Here is a 20,473-nt window from a genome sequence, read left to right as displayed (position 1 = left end):
CGCCTCTGCCTCCCAAAATGCTGGGATTACAAGCGTGAGCCACCGCACCCGGCCTGGATGTGACCTTTCTGTGTGAATTGATTGTGATCGCTTCCAGCCAGACTTTTTTTTTGAGGCGGAGTTTTACTCTTGTTGCCCAGGCTGGAGTGCAGTGGCAGATCTTGACTCACTGCAACCTCCGCCTCCCGGGTTCAAGCGATTCTTCTGCCTCAGCCTCCCAAGTAGCTGGGATTACAGGTCCCACACTCGTCGCACACTGCCACGTCCCGGCTAATTTTTTGTATTTTAGTAGAGATGGGGTTTCATCATGTTGGCCAGGCTGGTCTCGAACTCCTGACCTCAGGTGAGCTGCCTGCCTCAGCCTCCCAAAATGCTGGAATTACAGGTGTGAGCCACTGCACCCAGCCTAGCCAGAGACTCTTGTGTGCCGAATTCCGGCCCAAGGCTGGCTTTCTTCATGTTAGGGAGGCAAGGAGCTGTGGGGGTGCTTCCCAACAAGCTTGACCTCGTCCTTCAAGGAAGCCGAGGTTGCTGCTTCATGATGCTCTGTCCTTGCTCTGCTTACGGCCTTTTGGGGCTCCCATCCATTCTCTGGGAGACTGGGGCTGGCAGGAGGTGAGGCGGGAGCTTGGGCAGTGAGCCTTCCTACAGCCTCGGGTCTCAGGGCAGCCGTGGCGCTGGCGCTGTCGTGGGTGTGGTGTGCAGGGTTCTGCGTGAGCATGCTTCTCAGGGCTTTTGGGTCTGTTCCTGGGAGTGGTGCTGCTGGGCTGTGCGGTCGCCGTGTTTGTTGAACTCCCTGGCGGCAAGTCCTTCAGTCTGGCGGTGCTGCCTCCTGCTCATCTATGTCTGTGTACTCCTGTCCTCCCCCATTATCCCTGGAACCTTGCCTCTCAGAGCATGGCTTGGCAGGTGCTCCTTGCTAAGCAAATGTTTGTGAGTGACTGATGGATAACAGAGGGGCCCATTCTTTCCACAGGTGGCATCCTGGTGTTCCTGACAGGGCAGGCTGAGGTTCATGCGCTGTGCCGCAGGCTCAGGAAGGCTTTCCCACCCTCCAGAGCCCGGCCACAAGGTAAAGAGGACGCCCCAACCAGCGCTCTGCCCTGAGCAGCTGGGCTTGGCCTCGTGCTCCCTGGCTGGGGTGCAGCTCCCGCCTCTGAGCTTCCTTCTGGAAGCATCAGCACCTTTCCCGTCCCCCACCTCACCCCCGAATAAATGGCCACCACTGAGTGGCCGTGCCTTGAACAACAAAGAGCAGTGTGCTGGCGACCATGCCGGCCACAGACGCCTTTCTCCCCAACCTGCCCCTCTCCCAGAAAAGGACAACGATCAGAAAGACTCGGCGGAGGAAATGCGGAAGTTTAAGAAGTCAAGGGCCAGGGCCAAGAAGGCGCGGGCCGAGGTACGTGGGAGGCTGGCAGGGACTCCTGGAGAGTCAGGCTGCGTTGTCCAGGATGGCGGCTGCCAGCCCCATGTGGCTGCTTAGGTTTAAGTGTAATTGGAATAAAATGAAATTAAAAATCCAGTTCCTGGTTGGGCACAGTGGCTCATGCCTATAATTCCAGGACTTTGGGAGGCCAAGGTGGGAGGATCACTTGAGGCCTAGAGTTTGAGACCAGCCTGGGCAACATGGTGAGACCATGTCTCTACAAAAAATTTTTTAGATTAATTCAGTGCAGTGGCGCATGCCTGTGGTCCCAGCTGCTCAGAGGCTGAGGCGGGAAAACCATCTGAGCCCAGGAGGTCAAGGCTGCAGTGAGCTGTGATGGTCCCACTGCACTCTAGCCTGGGCAACAGAGCGAGACTCTGTCTCAGGAAAGGAAAAGAAGGCCGGGCGTGGTGGCTATGCCTGTGATCCCAGCACTTTGGGAGACTGAGGCAGGTGGATCACCTGAGGTCAAGAGTTCAAGTCCAGCCTGACCAACATGGCGAAACCGTGTCTCTACTAAAAATACAAAATTAGCCAGGCATGGTGGCGTGCACCTGTACTCCCAGCTACTCTGGGATGGCTGGGCTGGGAGGGGCTTTACTCTAGCCTCTGCGTGAAGGCACCGTGGGTCTTGTGGTCCGTGACAGTAGCGTAAGCACTCAGCCGTCTCTGACTTGCCTGTTGCACACTGATGTGTCAGGCAGCGATCCAGGTTCCTCACGTGTGTTCACACAACCCTCCCACCAGCCTGAGAGACAACGTCTATGATAGTCCCCAATGTTTAGGTGGGGAAACTCAGGCAGGAAGAGAGAATTATGTGGCCTGCCCCGGGTTGCACGGCCCATGGGTGTGGACTGGGGCTTCTACGCGAGGGCACCTGTCTTCCCGCACGTGCCGCGTCCTCACACCCAGGATCCCTGCAGCCCAGGTGTCTATGTCTTGTTCGCCGTAGGTGCTGCCCCAGATCAACTTGGATCATTACTCGGTGTTACCGGCAGGCGAAGGCGATGAGGACAGGGAGGCAGAAGTGGATGAGGAAGAGGGGGCCCTGGACTCCGACCTCGATCTGGACCTAGGGGATGGCGGGCAAGATGGAGGTGTGGCCCTAGCACCGCTTCCTGCTCACATTCATTAGCTCTGCCCTGAGGATGTGCCCAGAGCACTTGTGGGCTCCCCGGGGGCCAGGATTCTAGCAGCTTTGTCCCCGATGCTTCCTGAGTTCTTGAAACTGCCCGGCACGAGGAGGCCTCGAACATTTGCCGAGTTGAATGTAATGGGGGCTGCCAACCCCTTTGCTGAGGGACGCAGGCCTCCAGGGCCCGGAGGTGTTGCCCAGCTCCGTGTGCTTGCAGGGGCCCCCTGAATGTAGGCGGACCCAGTGCCCTGCTGTGCCCAGCCAGGGGCTGAGTGGGGCAGCAGAGAGTACCCCAGTATGGGCTCAGCCTGACCCCACCAATGCTGCCAGGACACGAGGAGTGGAGTCAGGCCCCCGGGATCCATGCCAGGGGTTTGGAGGAGGAGATTGTGCAGCACAGGGGTTCAGATCCGGTTCAGGGCAGTAGAGACGAGATCCCCTGGGAACGTCAGCAGGCCCCCTAGGCTTGGCCTGGCTGGTCCCAAGGGGAGCCTCTGCAGCAGGGCAAAGAAAGGAGCTGTGGTGGAGCAGCCTGGGGGTGCAGGGCCGCTGTGGCCGGCTCCTGCCTGCAGGCATCTGTCCCGGCCCGGGTGCCAGTGGCCTCTGCTTTCCCTCCAGGCGAGCAGCCCGACGCCTCCCTCCCGCTTCACGTGCTCCCGCTGTACTCTCTGCTGGCCCCAGAGAAGCAAGCACAGGTAACCGTGCTGGGCCAGTGCCCAGCTTTTGGGGCACTTTTAAGGGCATTGCAGTGGGGTTGGTCAAGCCCTTGGTGGTCCTCTCCATCTGCTGTTTGATCAGCATCCCCAGAGTTTTGAGGAATACTGGGGTAGTTTTGGAGAATAGGGAACCCTCCCCCAAGGCAGTGGGTCCCAGGTGGGATGGCTTGTCCTTGCTACCTCTCCAGCACACCAGCCTGGCTGGCTTTGTCCTTGAGCCTCCATTCCATGATTTCTTTCCTGATTCTGGTGTTTCCCTGCCATCCCTTCCCCAAATCCTAGGTCTTTAAGCCTCCACCGGAGGGGATTCGGTTGTGTGTTGTGGCCACCAATGTGGCCGAGACGTCTCTTACCATCCCTGGCATCAAGTACGTGGTGGACTGTGGGAAGGTCAAGAAGCGCTACTATGACCGCGTCACTGGTGTATCCTCCTTCCGTGTCACCTGGGTCTCCCAGGCATCAGCTGACCAGCGAGCGGGCAGAGCAGGACGGACAGAGCCCGGCCACTGCTACAGGTGGGTCACCCAGGCTCCTCCTCAGGGACGTTGGTGCCGCCTTGCAATAGCCACTGAAGAACAAGGGAAGGACGCTGACCCCACCTCCATCTGTAGTGCGTCCCGTGTCCTGCTGGGCCCCTGTGACTTTGGGGTGCTCCCCAGCCGTTTTGCTGGCTTTCAGATACTCAACACTATTTCTTTTTTTTTTTTTTGAGATGGAGTTTTACTCTTGTCACCCAGGCTGGAGTGCAATGGCGTGATCTTGACTCACTGCAACCTCCACCTCCTACGTTCAAGTAATTCTCCTGCCTTAGCCTCCCAAGTAGCTGGGATTACAGGTGCGCGCCACCACACCCAGCTAATTTTTGTATTTTTATTATATTTATTTATTTATTTTAATTTTTGTATTTTTAGTGAAGACGGGGTTTCAGCATGTTGGCCAGACTGGTCTCGAACTCCTGACCTCAGGTGAGCCACCGTGCCTGGCCTACTTGCACTGTTTCTTTTTTTTTTTTTTTTTTTTTTTTTTTGAGACGAGTCTCACTCTGTTGCCCAGGCTGGAGTGCAGTGGCGCGATCTCGGCTCACTGCAAGCTCCACCTCCCGGGTTCACGCCATTCTCCTGCCTCTGCCTCCTGAGTAGCTGGGACTACAGGCACCTGCCACCACGCCCGGCTAATTTTTTTTTTTTTTTTTTTGTATTTTTAGTAGAGATGGGTTTTGACTGTGTTAGCCAGGATGGTCTCGATCTCCTGACCTCGTGATCTGCCCGCCTTGGCCTCCCAAAGTGTTGGGATCACAGACGTGAGCCACCGTGCCCGGCCACTGTTTCTTTATTCTGTTACTGAGGTCAGGCCCAGCTCTTGAGTGCTGTTTGTTTGTTAACAGTTTGATCAGGATATAATTCACATACCATAAAGTGCATAATTTTAAAGCGTACAATCCAGGAGTTTTTAGGACAGTCACAGAGTTGTGCAACCATCACCACAATCAATGTCAGAACTTCCCATCAACCCAAAAAGAAACCCCATGGCCATTGCAGTCACCCCCGCTTCTTGCCCGCCCCAGCCTGTGACAAGCATCAGTCCACTAGTTTTTGTCTCTAGGGATGTGCCTATTGTGGACAGTTCAGATAAATGCAATAAAGTCATACAAAGTGTGGCCCCTCGTGTCTGGCCTCTGCCGCTCAGCACGGTGAGTTTTCGAGGCTCACTCTGGGTGGCAGGTGTCAGCACCCCATTCCTGGCCGTGGCTGAATGATATCGCACCATATGGATGTGCCGAGTTTTGTTTGTCTGTTCATCAGCTGGTGGACGTTTGGTTGTTTTCACCTCTTGGCTATTGTGGATAGTGCTGCTCTGAACACTCAGGTGCAAGGATTTGTCTGGCTCCGTTTTCATTGCTCTTGCAGTGGAACCTAAGAGAACCACTGGGCCGTATGGTAACTCTTGGTTTAACTTACCGAGGAACCACCAAACTGTTTTCCACAGCAGCTGCCCCATTTTACATGCCTACCAACAGTGAATGAGGTTTTCAGTTTCTTCACATCCTCACCAGCACTTTTTTATTTTTATTTTTTGAGATGGAGTCTCACTGTGTCACCCAGGCTGGAGTGCAGTGGTGCAATCTCAGCTCACTGCAACCTCTGCCTCCCGGGTTCAAGCAATTCTCCTGCCTCAGCCTTCCAAGTAGCTGGAATGATAGGCATGCACCACCATGTCTGTATAATTTTTTTGTTTGTTTGTTTGTTTTGTTTTTGAGACTGAGTCTCGCTGTTGTCGGCCTGGGCTAGAATTCAATGGCTCAATCTCAGCTCACTGCAACCTCCGCCTCCAGGATTCCAGCAATTCTCCTGCCTCAGCCTCCCAAGTAGCTGAGATTACAGGTGACCACCACCACGCCCAGCTTATTTTTGTATTTTTAGTAGAGATGGGGGTTCACCATGTTGGCAAGGCTGGTCTCGAACTCCTGACCTCAGGTGATCCACCTGCCTCGTCCTCCCAAAGTGGTGGGATTGCAGGCATGAGCCACAGTGCCCGGCCAATTTTTAGATTTTTAGTAGAGATGGGGTTTCACCATGTTGGCCAGGCTGGTCTTGAACACCTGCCTCGGCCTCCCAAAGTGCTGGAATTATAGGCATGAACCACCGCGCCTGGCCAGCACCAACACTTATTTTTAATATTTTTGTTTTGCTGGGGGTTTTTTTGAGAGACAAAGTCTCACTCTGTTGCTCAGGCTGGAGTTCAGTGGCCCAAGTATAGCTCACTGCAGCCTCCGCCTCCTGGGCTCAAGCAGTCTTCCTGCCTCAGCCTCCCAAGTAGCTGGGAGTAGAGGCACGTGGCACTGTGCCTGGCTTCAGGTGTTTTTTTTGTTTTGTTTTGTTTTAATGTGTGACTATTTCCTGTCACACACAGCCCTGCCCTGGTCCTGAGAACAGGTGCCCCTACCTCCCCCGCCCCCACTTTCTTTTTAATATGAAAGCTTCAGTATTTTTGAGCCTAGCCCTCCTGGTGGGTGTGAAGTGGTATCACATTGTGGCTTTGGTTATATGTTTCCCTAATGACTAATGATGGCCTCTTTTCATGTGCTTATTGGCCCTTTATGCATCTTCCTAGGGAACTGCCTATTCAGATCTTTTGTTCATTTTTAATTAGGTTATTTCTCCTTTTATTGTTGATCTGTAAGAGTTCTTTAGGCCAGGCGCTGTGGCTCATGCCTGTAATCCCAGCACTTTGGGAGGCTGAGGTGGGCAGATCACAAGGTCAGGAGTTCAAGACCAGCCTGGCCAACATAGTGAAACCCTGTCTTTACTAAAAATACAAAAATTAGCTGGGAGGCTTCCCAAGTCGGCAGTCTCAGCGCGCCTGCGCTGAACGGCCCTGCGCGCAGTGAGGCAGTGGCGGGGGAAGGCACCGGTGGGGCCGACGGGCGGGTGAAGGAGGGAAGCGGGCGAGCAAGCCCAGTGCGCGCCGCGGCAGCCCGGGCACCCTCCCCTTCCGGGCGTGAGTCGCTGTGAAAAGAGCTGAAGCGAACAGACTCGCACCGGCAGCGAGCCGCCGCTCCCGCCGCCTGAGCCCGGCCTCCCTCGGCTCCGGCGCTCCGGTCGCGGGCCCGGTTCCCGGCACACCCGCTCCAGCCGCCCCCAGAGCCTGTCCCCAGCCCTTCGGAAGCCCCGGCGCCAGCCCGGGCCCTCGGCAGGGAGGATGACGGAGCTGCAGTCGGCACTGCTACTGCGAAGACAGCTGGCAGAAACATCTCCAGAGCTTTAGTCTCCAGAGTTTATACCTGTTGCAACTGAGGAGAAATCTACCAGTATAAATGTTTCTGCTCCTCTTGAAAAAAGGTTTGAAGAAGAGTATAATGAAATGCCACCCAAACCAACCTTCATATATATGAAAAGAGGGCTTGGACATTAAATTTTTTTTTTGAGATGGAGTCTCACTCTTTTCATCCAGGCTGGAGTCCAGTGTCGTGATCTTGGCTCACTGCAACCTCCGCCTCCTGGGTTCAAGCAGTTCTTCTGCCTCAGCCTCCCTTGTAGCTGGGACTACACCTCAGGTGACCCACCCACCTGGGCCTCCCAAAGTGCTGGGATTACAGATGTGAACTACTGCGCCTGGCCTGGACTTGTTATTAATATAAAATTTTAGAGCTTTTAAGCCATAGGATCATGTAAAAATTATCTTATATTGGCACTTTCAATTTAAAGTGCTGACAGATCACACGTAATCTTCAAATTGAATTCTACATTTAACAAATATTGAGTGCCTACTTTGTAAACATAGCAGTACATTAAAGAACAGACATGAAAGTTAAAAAAAAAAAAAAAAAAAATTAGCTGGGCATGGTGGCATGCACTTGTAATCCCAGCTACTTGGGAGGCTGAGGCAGGAGAATCACTTGAACCTGGGAGGCAGAGGTTGCAGTGAGCCAAGATCACTCCCCTGTACTCCAGCTTGGGCGACAGAGCGAGACTTCGTCTCAAAAAAAAAAAAAAAGTTCTTTATATAACCTGGATATTAGATCCTAATCAGATGTGTCATTGACAAATATTTTCTCCTAATCCTTGTGCTGTAATTGTGTGTATGGGTGTGTGTGTGCGTGTATGTAAAAAATAGCTTTATTGCTGTTCCTTTTGTCAGGGCTACATGTTAATTACAAAAGTAGAAAATTTAGAAAATTTACAAAGAAAACCAGTAAGAAGTAACTGTAGTTAAAGTGTAGAGTGCTATGCACCATCCCCTGTTTTAAGTGGAATGATACCTTTTCTTTTGGTTTTGAGATGGAGTCTTGCTCTGTCGCCCAGGCTGGAGTACAGTGGCGCCATCTGGCTCACCGCAACCTTTGCATCCTGGGTTCAAGTGATTCTCCTGCCTCAGCCTCCCGAGTAGCTGGGACTACAGATTTAAGCGACCGCGCCTGGCTAATTTTTGTATTTTTAGTAGAGATGGGGTTTCCCCATGTTGGCCAGGCTGGTCTCGAACCCCTAACCTCAAGTGATCCGCCCCCCTCCAGCCTTCCAAAATGCTGGGATTACAGGCGTATGCCACCACACCCAGCCCGTGGAATAATATCTAATTAATTTTCACCAATTCCTTACGAGGCAGCTGCCATTTGAGCTGCATTTCACAGGTGAGGAGAACGAGGCAGGAAGAGGTGAAACACTGTGCCTGCTGTCAGGTCAAGATCCAGTCCCAGTGGCGTGGCTGAGTTTTGTGTTAGTTGTCCCGGTTTCTCTCTGTCCAGGCTGTATTCATCTGCGGTTTTTGGTGACTTCGAGCAGTTTCCTCCTCCAGAAATCACCCGGAGGCCTGTTGAAGACTTAATCCTTCAAATGAAGGCTCTCAACATTGAAAAGGTCAGTGGCTGCCCCCAGCCCCGCTCTCAGCCACCCCAGTGGGCCACCTCCCTTTCCCTGAGGCAGGGAGCCCAGAGCTGGGTCTGTTGGTGCCTGGCCTGCAGCACAACAGTGCATCAGCAGGTGCTCCCAGGGCTTCTGGGCTCCTGTGACCGCTGCCTCCCCAGTGCTGCATCCTCCGTGGGCACCCAGGGGATGGCTGCCTGGAATAGAGGCAGCAGGGTCCTGCACGCTGTTTGTGTACTATCCGTCCGTGGGGCATGCAGAATGTGCTGCCAGCTCTTCCTGGCTGCAGCCTTCTCCGACCCAGTCCTCCAGTGGAGGGGGTGGATCCCTCTAGGGTCACCCACCCTCCCTCCCTCTCCTCCAGGGCAGGCTGAGCCAGGCAGTGCCCCGTGCCATGCTGCATGCTGTCCTGTGGGCATTCAGATCCCCATTTAACCGCTGAGGAAAGAGAGGCAGGGAAGTGAAGGTTTTTGTCCACGGACACACATCTAATAAGTGACAGAACCCACATGGTCTCCTAGTGCCTTTTAAACATCTGTGCTCACTGATTTTTCTGGATGTTAATATGTTCAAAATTATAAAAACTTCAGATACTTGAGATCATCAGGGAGAAGGTGAAGCCCGTCCCACTGTCCACCATTTGTGACCTGTGTCCCAGTTATGTTTCCAAACACATAATATCCTGTACTTCATTACTGTGGTTTTCTGAATATTCTGTGACATTTTACATGCTTTGGGCTTGATTTCTTCACCTAATAAAAATCATGGGTGCTGGCCGGGCATGGTGGCTCACACCTGTAATCCCAGCACTTTGGGAGGCCGAGGCATGTGGATTAGTTGAGGTCAGGAATTTGAGACCAGCCTGGCTAACATGGCAAAACCCCGTCTCTACTAAAAATACAAAAAAAAAATTAGCCAGGGAGGCTGGGCACGGTGGCTCACGCCTGTAATCCCAGCACTTTGGAAGGCTGAGGCAGGTGGATCACAAAGTCAGGAGTTCAAGACCAGCCTAGCTAACAAGGTGAAACCCCATCTCCAGTAAAGATACAAAAAATTAGCTGAGTGTGGTGGCACACGCCTGTAATCCCAGCTACTTGGGAGGCTGAGGCAGGATAATTGCTTGAATCCGGGAGGCGGAGGTTGCAGTGCACTGAGATTGCACCATTGCACGCCAGTCTGGGTGACAGGGCAAGACTCCGTCTCCAAAAAAAAAAAAAAAAAAAAAAGAGAAAAGCCAGGTGTGGTGACAGGTGCCTATAATCCCAGCTACTTGGGAGGCTGAGGCAGGAGAATCACTTGAACCTAGGAAGCAGAGGTTGCAGTGAACCGAGATCATGCCATTGCATTGCACTCCAGACTGGGAGACAGCAAGACTCTGTCTCAAAAAAAAAAAAAAAAGTCCGGGTGCATTGGCTCACAGCACTTTGGGAGGCTGAGGCGGGCGGATCACAACATCAGGAGTTCGAGACCAGCCTGGCCAATATGGTGAAACTACGTCTCTACTAAAAATATAAAAATTAGCCAGGCGCGGTGGTGGGCACCTGTAGTTCCAGCTACTCGGGAGGCTGAGGCAGGAGAATTCTTGAACCCGAGAGGCAGAGGTTGCAGTGAGCCGAGATCACGCTGTTGCACTCCAGCCTGGGTGACACAGCAAGACTCCATCTCACATCTCACACACACACAAAAAAGGAAAAAAATCATGGATGCCAAATATGTGCTGGGCGCTCTGCACATGTGACCTCAGGTTATCCTCCCAGCCACTCTAGGAGGGAGTTACTAGTGTTATCACCCCATTTCCCAGATGAGGAGCCTGAGGCACTGAGACAGGCCTGACTGTGGGTCACATGGATAAAAAGTGTCAGGGCTGGGCTGGGAGCTCAGTGTGGCTGGGAGCACTGTCAGGAGTGCCTCCCACAAGTGACATCAAGTCCACTCTGTAGGAACTCCGCAGTGGCTTCCCCGGGCTCTTGAGTCAGCTCCAGAGCAGGCCCCCACCTGCCTTCCCCCAGACCTGGGTTACTAGCATTGCCTCCCTACCTGCGTCCCTGCTGCAGGCTCACTGCCCCGCCTCTAGCTTTATTGAGATAGAGTTCAGACACCACACAGTCACCCATTGAAAGTGTGCGGGTCAGTAGTTTCCAGTGTGTTCATAAAGTTGTGCAAACATCACCACCATGGCCATTTTCATCACCCCAGAAAGAAAGCATGTACCCATTATCTGTCACCACCTCCCAGCTCCCTGGCCCCTGTGCCCACTCCTCTCCATGGGTTTGCCAGTTTGGGACATTTCATGCAGATGGAATCCTACAACACGTGGCCTTTGTGCCCGGCGTCTTTCCCTGAGTGTGATGTTCTCAAGTTCCATCCATGGCGTAGTGCGTGTCGCTGCTTCATTCCTTTTCGCAGCTGAATCATAGTCCATTTGATGGATGGATCACGTTTTGTTCATCCACTCCTCCATTCAGAGACGCATGGGTTGCTTCCATCTTTTGGCTGTTGTGATAAATTTATTCACATTATTATTATTATTATTATTATTATTATTATTATTATTTTGAGATGGGGTCTCACGCTATCACCCAGGCTGGAGTGCAGTGGTGTGATCTCAGCTCACTGAAACCCCCACCTCCCAGGTTCAAGTGATTCTCCTGTCTCAGCCTCCCAAGTAGCTGGGACTGCAGACGAGTGCCACCACACTCGGCTAATTTTTGTATTTTTAGTAGAGATGAGGGTTTCACCATATTGGTCAGGCTGGTCTCAAACTCCTGACCTCAGGTGATCTGCCCACCTCAGCCTCCCAAAGTGCTGGGATTACAGGCATGAGCCACCGCACTGGGCCAATGTATTCATATTATGCCTCACTAACTACCTGTGGCCCCTCCTGGTCAAATGACGCTCAGTCCTTAGGAGTATAATAGTCTGTTAAAAACCAAAAAAAGCACCCAGCGGGGGCAAAGCACAGCCCTCAGTGGCTAGCCAGTGCTTGGGACGTGTTTTTGAGTGAATGGATGATGTGAGTGAGTGAAGGAGGCTTTGGGGTTCCATTGGGACCTGGCCTTTGAGAGTGCCCCAGGCCCCTGTGTCCCCACTGGCATGAGCTGAGCCCGGAGAGAGGGGGTGGAGGGAGTGCCTGCCACAGAGGGAGCAAGAGCACCGGACTTGCTTCTTGGCATTCACCCTGTCCCTGCCACGTCTCCTTGTGTCCCAGGTCATCAACTTCCCCTTCCCGACGCCCCCCTCCGTGGAAGCCCTTCTTGCCGCCGAGGAGCTGTTGATTGCGCTGGGTGCCCTGCAACCACCCCAGAAAGCAGAAAGGTAGGGCCAAGAGATGCAGAGCCCAGTTCCTGCCCCGTTCAGGGCCCTCTCCCTTTTGCTGGGCCTGAGCTGCCTCAAGCATGGGGCCTCCCAGCTCTGGCTCCAGAGATCCTCTCAGAGCACTGCCACCACTACCTCCATCTCCAGGGTGAAGCAACTGCAGAAGAACCGGCTGAGTTGCCCCATCACTGCGCTGGGCCGGACAATGGCCACGTTCCCTGTGGCACCCCGCTATGCCAAGATGCTGGCGCTGAGCCGGCAACACGGCTGCCTGCCCTATGCCATCACCATCGTGGCCAGCATGACGGTGCGGGAGCTGTTTGAGGAGCTGGACAGGTGCGAGGTTAGCGGCTGGGCACTCGGGGCCAAGCTCAGTCCCCACAGGGGCTCCGGGCTGAGAGCCGACCTGCACCCCAGCTTCCTAGGGAATCACCGGCGTGTTGGGTGGCCTCCTGCAAGACCCTCATTCTCTCTGAGCCCTTCTGTATTCTGATCTCTGCAGTGGCCATGTTGGTCCCTGTCTGTTGCCCCTTATACGTCACATCAAATAGAGAGACTAGGAGGTGGGGGTATCCCCCCGATCATCAGAGGGTCATAGATTCCAGAAAAAGGACACTTTGAGTGAAACCATTTAAAACATAGACCAAAATAGGGAAAAGCAGTACCCTTGAAAAGTGCCACTAAGGCGAGGCGAGGCGCGGCGGCTCACGCCTGTAATCCCAGCACTTTGGGAGGCTGAGACTTGAGGTCAGGAGTTTGAGACTAGCCTGGACATGGTAAAACCCCGTCTGTATAAAAAAATGCATAAATTAGCCAGGCATGGTGGTGCATACCTGTAGTCCCAGCTACTCGGGAGGCTGAGGTAGAAGAATCATTTGAACCCAGGAGGCAGAGGTTGCAGTGAGCTGAGATCGCGCCACTGCACTCCAGCCTGGGCAACAGAGTGAGGCCCTTCTCTAAAAAAAGAAAAGGAAAAGTGACACTAAGACTGTGAAAGTGTGTTGAAAGTATGTTTAGTGCATTGTGTATTTAACAAAATTTACTTATAGATTATGACTACATGCTAATTCTTAGAATGAACAATTATTTAATAATTTCCTGGCATCCTGTTGCATAGATCTGCCTTTGGCAGCTTGATGATAAAAGGGGTCATTTCTGCAGAAATTTCTGGAAGCAACTTGAGTTTCTCAAGGGCTTCGTAAGTCTTCAGCGTTCACGTCATTACTCCTGAAACAGCCTTTCACGCCATCGGTTTTGACCATCTCTCCCTCAGCTGTGAGCCAGGCTTCGGCTGCCACCATCTCTCATCCACTGTGAATGGTACAGGCAGGCCCACAATGTCACTTCATTGACTCTGTAAGCCTCTGCATCTTGTGCAAAGCCTGCTGCTTCCCTTAGGGTCAATCTGCCTGTGTTTGGACCATCTTGTCAGATGACAGAGCAGACACTAGTTGGGAAGGCAGTTAGGTAGACACTGGGGAATCTTTTGAGATTTGGATGGTTTTTCTTTGTTTATCCTTCTCCACTTCCCCTCCCCAGTCCCACCCACCCTAACCAGGAACTTTGTTTAGGCCATGTCACTGCATGGGCCATTCCATATCGCAGCCACTAACCACACGTGGCCTGAACCTGTGAAATGTGGCAGTTACGGCAACAAACTGACTTAAAACCTTACTTATTTTTAATAGTTTAAATTTAAATAGCCACCTGTGGCTAGTGTCCACCGTATTGGCCAGTGCAGTTCCAGACCTTTCCCTGTGCTCTGCATGGACAGAGTTTTAATTTGAGGAAATGAGATCAGATGGTCCTGCAGCTTGCCTTTTCTGTGTCCTGTATCTTTTCAGGGTCAGTGCATCTGAACTTCAAAAGCAGCTTTAGCCGGGCATGGTGGCTCACACCTGTAATCCCAGCACTTGGGAGGTTGAGGCAGGCAGATCACTTAAGAGGTCAGGAGTTTGAGACCAGCCTGGCCAACATGGTGAAACCCTGTCTCTACTAAAAATCAAAAAGCAGGCATGGTGATGGACACCTGTAATCCCAGCTATTCGTCAGAATCCCTTGGGGGAGAATAATAGGGTTGTCTGGAGAAACAGAAAGTGGTGTCAGTTTCAGTCAGGGTCTGAAGGCCCAAGAACCAGGAGCATCAAGGGCAGGGAAGACCCAGCTCACGCAGTCAGCAGAGCCCGAAGTCACACCTCCTCTGCCTACTTGGGCCCTCAGTGGATCGGATGTGGCCCACACCCACACTGGGGAGGGCAGTAGCTTTATGCCAGTCACCAATTCAAAGACACACCCAGAAATAAGGCTTAACTAGCTATCTGGGCATCCCTTTGCCCAGTCAAGTGGACACAAAATTAACCATCACATGTAAGGTCTTGAAAACCGAGGTGTCTTGGCCTCTGCCCAGATCCCCTCATCAGCATCTCTAAGACTCCCGCGCGATGCTGGTGTCAAGGCTCTGTAGCGTGGTGACTGAGAGCTCAGGTATGGTTCAAATCTCCCTCTGCCATTCTGAGCTGTGTGACCTTAGGCAAGTGACTGTACCGCTCTGAGCTTCATTTTCTCCATCTGGAAAATGGGGATGATGATGATGATGATAATTGGATTGTTGGTAGAATTAAATGAGTTAACACAAGCAAAGTGCTTTGAGCTGTGCCTGACACATATGTGTTAGTATTATTTTCAGGTTTGGAAACCACTGGCATCATTCATTTATCCAGTCCACCCTTGGTGGCTATTTAAGCAGTTTGCAGAGTTTTTTATTACTTAAAAATGGTGCAGTGGCTGGGCACGGTGGCTCACACCTATAATCCCAGCACTCTGGGAAGCCAAGACGGGCAGATCACGAGGTCAGGAGATCGAGACCATCCTGGCTAACACGGTGAAACCCTGTCTCTACTAAAAAACATACAAAAAATTAGCCGGGTGTGGTGGTGGGCGCCTGTAGTCCTAGCTACTTGGGAGGCTGAGGCAGGAGAATGGTGTGAACCCGGAAGGTGGAACTTGCAGTGAGCCAAGATCACGCCACTGCACTCCAGCCTGGGCGACTGAGCGAGACTCCGTCTCAAAAAAACAAAAACAAAAATGGTGCAGCGGTGGCTGCCAATGGTGAATTCTGAGCTGGACCTTAATACCTTAATTACATTCATCGGCGACCCCACAAGGCCTCTGAGCCTGTCCTGATGAATAAAGGAGCTCCCCCCGCTGGGGCTCTGAGTGCAGCTGAGACCCCAGCCCAGACGTATGTATGTGTATTTGCAGACCAGCGGCCAGTGACGAGGAGCTTGCCAGGCTGAAGAGCAAGCGGGCCCGGGTGGCCCAGATGAAGAGGACCTGGGCAGGGCAGGGGGCTTCTCTGAAGCTCGGCGACCTCATGGTGCTGCTGGGTTTGTGCCCTGCCCGGTGGAGGGTGGCTGGAGGGTCACCCAGGTCTGAGATGGGTCAGAGAGAGAGCATGCCCCCTCTTCGTTCCCCAGGCGCCGTGGGAGCCTGCGAGTACGCTGGCTGCACACCCCAGTTTTGCGAAGCCAACGGGCTGCGGTACAAAGCCATGATGGAGATCCGGCGCCTGCGGGGCCAGCTGACCACCGCAGGTACGGCCCCGCTTCGGCACGCCGCTGCACCCAGCGGGCAACCTGACCTGGACACTTGAAATGTTTAAAAAAGTGATCCATAGAGTCCATGTTTGCAAACTTGCTACGTACCAAAATGTATTTATAACCCTAAATCAATACTTGGGGGAGCTTTTCCAGGCACGAAAGAATGTGCACGCGAGCAGGGCACTAACAGATTCGAGCTGCCAGCCTGCGCCCTCCCCCACCAGGTCGTCACTTGGTTTCACCTTTTCCCTGGCGATACCCTCTGCCATTTTCCATCACCACTGTGGCCTGGACCCCTCTTCCCTCCCACATGTCCCCCAGACCCTTCTCATGCAGAAGGATGAGGCCTTGCCCTGGACTCTACCTCAGCTCAGCAGCACAAATACTTCCTGCCACCAACACCCAGGGAAGCTTGAGAGGAAGGAAATGTCCTCCAACATATGGCCAGAGGACCATGCGTAGAGAGGGCAGCATGGACACTGGGTCTCTTCTGGGCAGGCCACGTTCTTGTACCCAAGGCTAGTGGGGAATTTGCCTTCCATTTAAGCAGATCCCAGGGTTTGATGCCAGAATTGATGGCTCTCTTCCAGCCGATCCTTCTCCCAGCGCCAGGTGCATGGTGGTGGCCGTCACCATGCTGTGTGTCCTTCTGGCTGTGGCTTTCCAGAGCAGCCCCATTCCAGGTGCAGCAGCTTAGAATTGCAGTGAGCCTCCAGACAGCGCTGGTTGCAGTGGCTTGGTGACATTAGACCTTTATTGTTGCAAGGAAGAGAAGTCACTGAGTCAGCAGCCCAGGGCGTTTCTCTGCTGCCATCCTCCTGCCATTCACTGCGCCTTCCATCCTAAGGTCACCTCATGGGCTGAGGAGGTAGTTGGAGGCTTAGTCGCCTCTGCCTTCCAGGCAGGAGAAGGGAAGGATGAGGCCAGGGCACCCACCGCTGTCCTGTTCCTGTATTGAACGTTCCCAGGAATTCCAGCCGCAACTTCCTTCACATCATGGACCAGAACTGAGTCTGAGGCCACCTGCGTGTTAGGGGAGGGTCGTCTCCTAGCAGAATGCTCTGCTGCCCAGGCAGGATGTGGGGCTTTGTCCCAAGGGAGAAGGAGGGGATGGGGGAGCGGCTGCAGTCCTGCCTGCTGGGGGCTTTGGGTCCTGCTGGTGGCCTCTGGGGAGGGGCTGAGACAAGCAGGTGGCTGAGGCTAGAGCACTGAGTGTGGTTCGGACTTTCTAGGAGGTCAGGGCAGAGCTGGCTCTGGGCCTCGCCACCACCGGCCTCACTCTTGGTTCTCCCCTCAGTCAATGCCGTGTGCCCCGAGGCTGAGCTCTTCGTGGATCCCAAGATGCAGCCGCCCACCGAGAGCCAGGTGACCTACCTGCGACAGATTGTGACGGCCGGCCTGGGGGACCACCTGGCTCGTAGGGTCCAGAGCGAGGAGCTGCTGGAGGACAAGTGGAGGAATGCCTACAAGGTGGGGCCCCCGACCGCCTCCCTGCCCGGGTAGCTTGGGGCACCTGGCGAGGGGCAGGCGGGCTGGGCCTTCAGGGTTTGGGGAGGCCTGTTCCCTCTCAGCTGTGGGTCCCCACCGAGGAACAAGTGGGGCTTGCAGTACAACCACATCTTCCTTGGTTAGTTTCTCACTCCCAACTTTTTTTTTTAATAACAGTTTAGTGGAGATAGAATTCACACAGCATTTAAACTCTTTTTGGGTTGTCTTTTTTAGAAACAGGGTCTCGCCCTGTTGCCCAGGATAGAGTGCAGTGGCACAATCATAGCTCACTGCAGCCTTGAATTCCCAGGCACAAACAACCTTCTCGCCACAGCCTCCTGAGTAGTTGGGACTACAGGGGCACACCACCACCTCCGACTAATTTTGTTGTTGTTGTTTTCTTTTTTGAGACAGAGCCTCACTCTGTTGCCCAGATTAGAGTGTAGTGGCACGAACTCAGCTCACTGCAACCTCCACCTCCTGGGTTCCAGCAATTTTCCTGCCTCAGCCTCCCAAGTAGCTAGGATTACAGGCATGTGCCACCACGCCCAGCTAAGTTTTGTATTTTTAGTAGAGATGGGGTTTCACCATTTTGGCCAGGCTGGTCTTGATCTCCTGGCCTCAAGTGATCTGCCCACTTTGGCCTCCCAAAACGCTGGGCTTACAGGCAGTGTTACCTAGGCTGGTGTTGAACTCCTGTCCTCTAGCAATCCTTCCACCTTGGCCTCCCAAAGTGTTAGGATTACAGGTGGGACCCACTGCATCTGGCCTGCATTTAACCCCATTTAAAGTGTTCAATTCAGTGGTTTTTAGTATTTTCACAGAGTTTTGCAACCATTATCATAGTTAACTTTAGAACATTTTTATTACCCAACAAAGAAACACCACATCTGTAAGCTGTGAGTCCCCAGTTCCCCGTCACCATGATCCTGCTTTCCATCTGTGGATCTGCCTGTTCTGGACATTTGGCATGAGTGGAATCAACATACATGGCTTTTCATGTCTGGCCTCTTTCACTTAGTGTGATGCTTTCAAGCCCCATCCACACCATGGCAGGTGTCGGTGCTTCCTTTTTTTTTTTTTTTTTTTTTTTTTTTTGAGAAGGAGTTTTGCTCTTGTTGCCTAAGCCAGAGTGCAATGGCGTGATCTCAGCTCACTGCAACCTCCACCTCCTGGGTTCAAGCAATTCTCCTGCCTCAGCCTCGCGAGTAGCTGGGATTACAGGTGTGCGCCACCATGCCCAGTTAATTTTTTGTATTTTTAGTAGAAATGGGGTTTCACCAACATGGTGAAACCAGCCAGGCTGGTCTCGAACTCTTGACCTCAGATGATCTGCCCGCCTCGGCCTCCCAAAGTGTTGGGATTACAGGTGTGAGCTACCGCACCCGGCACTTCCTTCCTTTTCACAGCTGGATCAGACTCCAGCGTGTGGATGGGCCGCATTTCCCGGCAGATGGAACACTCTCCCACTTTTGTGGCTGGAGTGGATAATCGGATTCTCCTGGGCTGAAAGTATGCAGAGCCCCTGGGCGTGGGTTCTTCCCTGACCACATCACTCTCTATTCTCTGCAGACCCCTCTCCTCGACGACCCTGTCTTCATCCACCCCAGCTCCGTCCTTTTCAAAGAGCTCCCCGAGTTTGTGGTCTACCAGGAAATCGTGGAGACCACTAAGATGTACATGAAAGGTGCCCAGGCCTGCGGACAGCCCCTTGTCCCCCGATGGTGGCTCTAATGGGGGTGTGGCTGGGACCCTGGGGCAGAGGGATGGGAGCCCCTCCCATGGAGGGTGCTGCTATAACCCCAGCTTCCTCCCCCGGCCCCCAGGCGTCTCTAGCGTGGAGGTCCAGTGGATCCCGGCCCTGCTGCCCTCTTACTGCCAGTTTGACAAGCCCCTGGAGGAGCCAGCCCCTGCCTACTGCCCCGAGCGGGGGCGGGTGCTGTGTCACCGGGCCAGCGTGTTCTGTGAGTTGGGGCAGTGTCCTGGGCAACCTGAGCCTCCTGCAGCCGTGGGCTTCTTGGACACATGGTCCCGTCCCCTGCCCCCGGACGTGTATGTCTCGGGTGGGGCAGGGATGGGACTCGGGAGGGCAGCTGCAGGCGGGTCCCTGTCTCACTGGCTCCCACCCTCTAGATCGCGTGGGCTGGCCGCTCCCCGCCATCGAGGTGGATTTTCCAGAGGGCATTGACCGCTACAAGCACTTTGCCCGATTCCTGCTGGAAGGGCAGGTAGGTGGCACAGCGGCTCCAGACCCTCATCTCGGGTACCGTGGGCAGCAGCAGCCCGGGCCTCACCCCTTCCTGTGGTCTCTCATCAGGTCTTCCGCAAGCTGGCCTCATACCAGAGCTGTCTGCTGTCCAGCCCCAGCACCATGCTGAAGACATGGGCCAGGTACTGCCTTCAGTGGGAGCCTTGCAGTGGGCAGGAGGGGTCCGAGGCCTGAACGACCTCCCCAGGGCTGCCGGGACAAAGCACCACACACAGGGAGGCTTAAAACATTAGAAGTCTGTGCTCAGGTCTGAAGGCTCTGCAGGGCCACACTCTGTGCAGCGGCTCTCGGGGAGGGTCCATCTTGCCTCTGCCGGCCTCCTGGGCTTGTGGCCACATCACTCCAGTCTCTGCCTCCATCTTCACGTGGCCATCTCTCTGTGTGTCTCTAGTCTCCCTCCCTGTGTTCTTTCCTTATAAGGACACCAGTCATTGGATTCAGGGCCCACCCTCCTCCAGGATGACCTCTCCTTAACTCATGACATTTGCAGTGACCCTCTTTCCATATAAGGTCACATGCTGATGTTCTGGGTGGACATGAATCTGGGATAGGGGAACACTGGGCAGCTCCCACAGAGCCACCAGGTGTCAGTGGGAGGCATCCTGCCCTCCTGGCCCTGGGGACTTCCTCCCAGCTGAGCAGACCCCTGCCCCATCCCGCCCACCACCTCTGCTTCAGGGCTCACCCTTGCCCTCTGCCTCCTGCTTCTGCTCTCCTCCTGCCTGTGGTCCAGACCCACAGACACCTCCCCCTTCCTGGGGCTGGTGGGGCCTTTGGTGCAGGGCCTTGGGGCACTGGAGGCAGGCCTGAAGGTGCAGGCAGGTGCCAGGGACTCGAGATGGGGCATGGGGCACAGCACCCACTACTGGGCTGTCAGGAGCCGCGTCAGTCACCCAGCTCACGTTTTCCAGTGCGGCCCTGTCCCAGGCACGTTCTCGGGGCTGGGATACAGACACGATCTCTGTCCCACAGCGCCGTTGCTCGGCCCCAGAGGGACAGAGCAGGACATGAGTGAGGCCTCGGTGGGCAGGGGGTGGAGTACGACTGGGCTGGTCAGGGAGAGCCTCACTGGGCAGATTCAAAGGAGCCAGGGCTGCAGCTGGGCACAAATCTGGAGGAAGGTTCTAGATGAGACAAGTTGCATGCACAGAGCAGCCTTGGT

The 20,473-nt window shown here is 54.0% G+C and overlaps 1 protein-coding gene across 3 annotated transcripts in view; it reads left to right on the top strand.

Annotated features, from left to right (window-relative positions):
• DHX37 (DEAH-box helicase 37) overlaps positions 1-20,473 on the top strand; it is a 44,738-nt gene that overhangs the window by 22,162 nt on the left and 2,103 nt on the right. For 2 of the 3 annotated variants that reach the window (XM_030821669.1, XM_030821668.1), the window contains exons 11-25: positions 977-1,072; positions 1,317-1,402; positions 2,382-2,526; positions 3,183-3,259; positions 3,563-3,795; positions 8,523-8,634; positions 11,849-11,955; positions 12,103-12,291; positions 15,217-15,341; positions 15,432-15,548; positions 16,852-17,024; positions 18,615-18,729; positions 18,869-19,006; positions 19,176-19,270; positions 19,360-19,433. In XM_030821669.1, coding sequence (XP_030677529.1) covers positions 977-1,072; positions 1,317-1,402; positions 2,382-2,526; positions 3,183-3,259; positions 3,563-3,795; positions 8,523-8,634; positions 11,849-11,955; positions 12,103-12,291; positions 15,217-15,341; positions 15,432-15,548; positions 16,852-17,024; positions 18,615-18,729; positions 18,869-19,006; positions 19,176-19,270; positions 19,360-19,433 — 1,882 coding nt within the window. The remainder of the gene's footprint in view (positions 1-976; positions 1,073-1,316; positions 1,403-2,381; positions 2,527-3,182; positions 3,260-3,562; positions 3,796-8,522; positions 8,635-11,848; positions 11,956-12,102; positions 12,292-15,216; positions 15,342-15,431; positions 15,549-16,851; positions 17,025-18,614; positions 18,730-18,868; positions 19,007-19,175; positions 19,271-19,359; positions 19,434-20,473) is intronic. The other variant, XR_004032092.1, reaches the window with a different exon arrangement.

This window comes from Nomascus leucogenys, chromosome 10 (assembly GCF_006542625.1).
Source record: "Nomascus leucogenys isolate Asia chromosome 10, Asia_NLE_v1, whole genome shotgun sequence".
Classification (NCBI taxonomy): domain Eukaryota; kingdom Metazoa; phylum Chordata; class Mammalia; order Primates; family Hylobatidae; genus Nomascus; species Nomascus leucogenys.
Note: the sequence above shows the minus strand (reverse complement) of the source record. Positions and strands in the feature narration are given on the sequence as shown.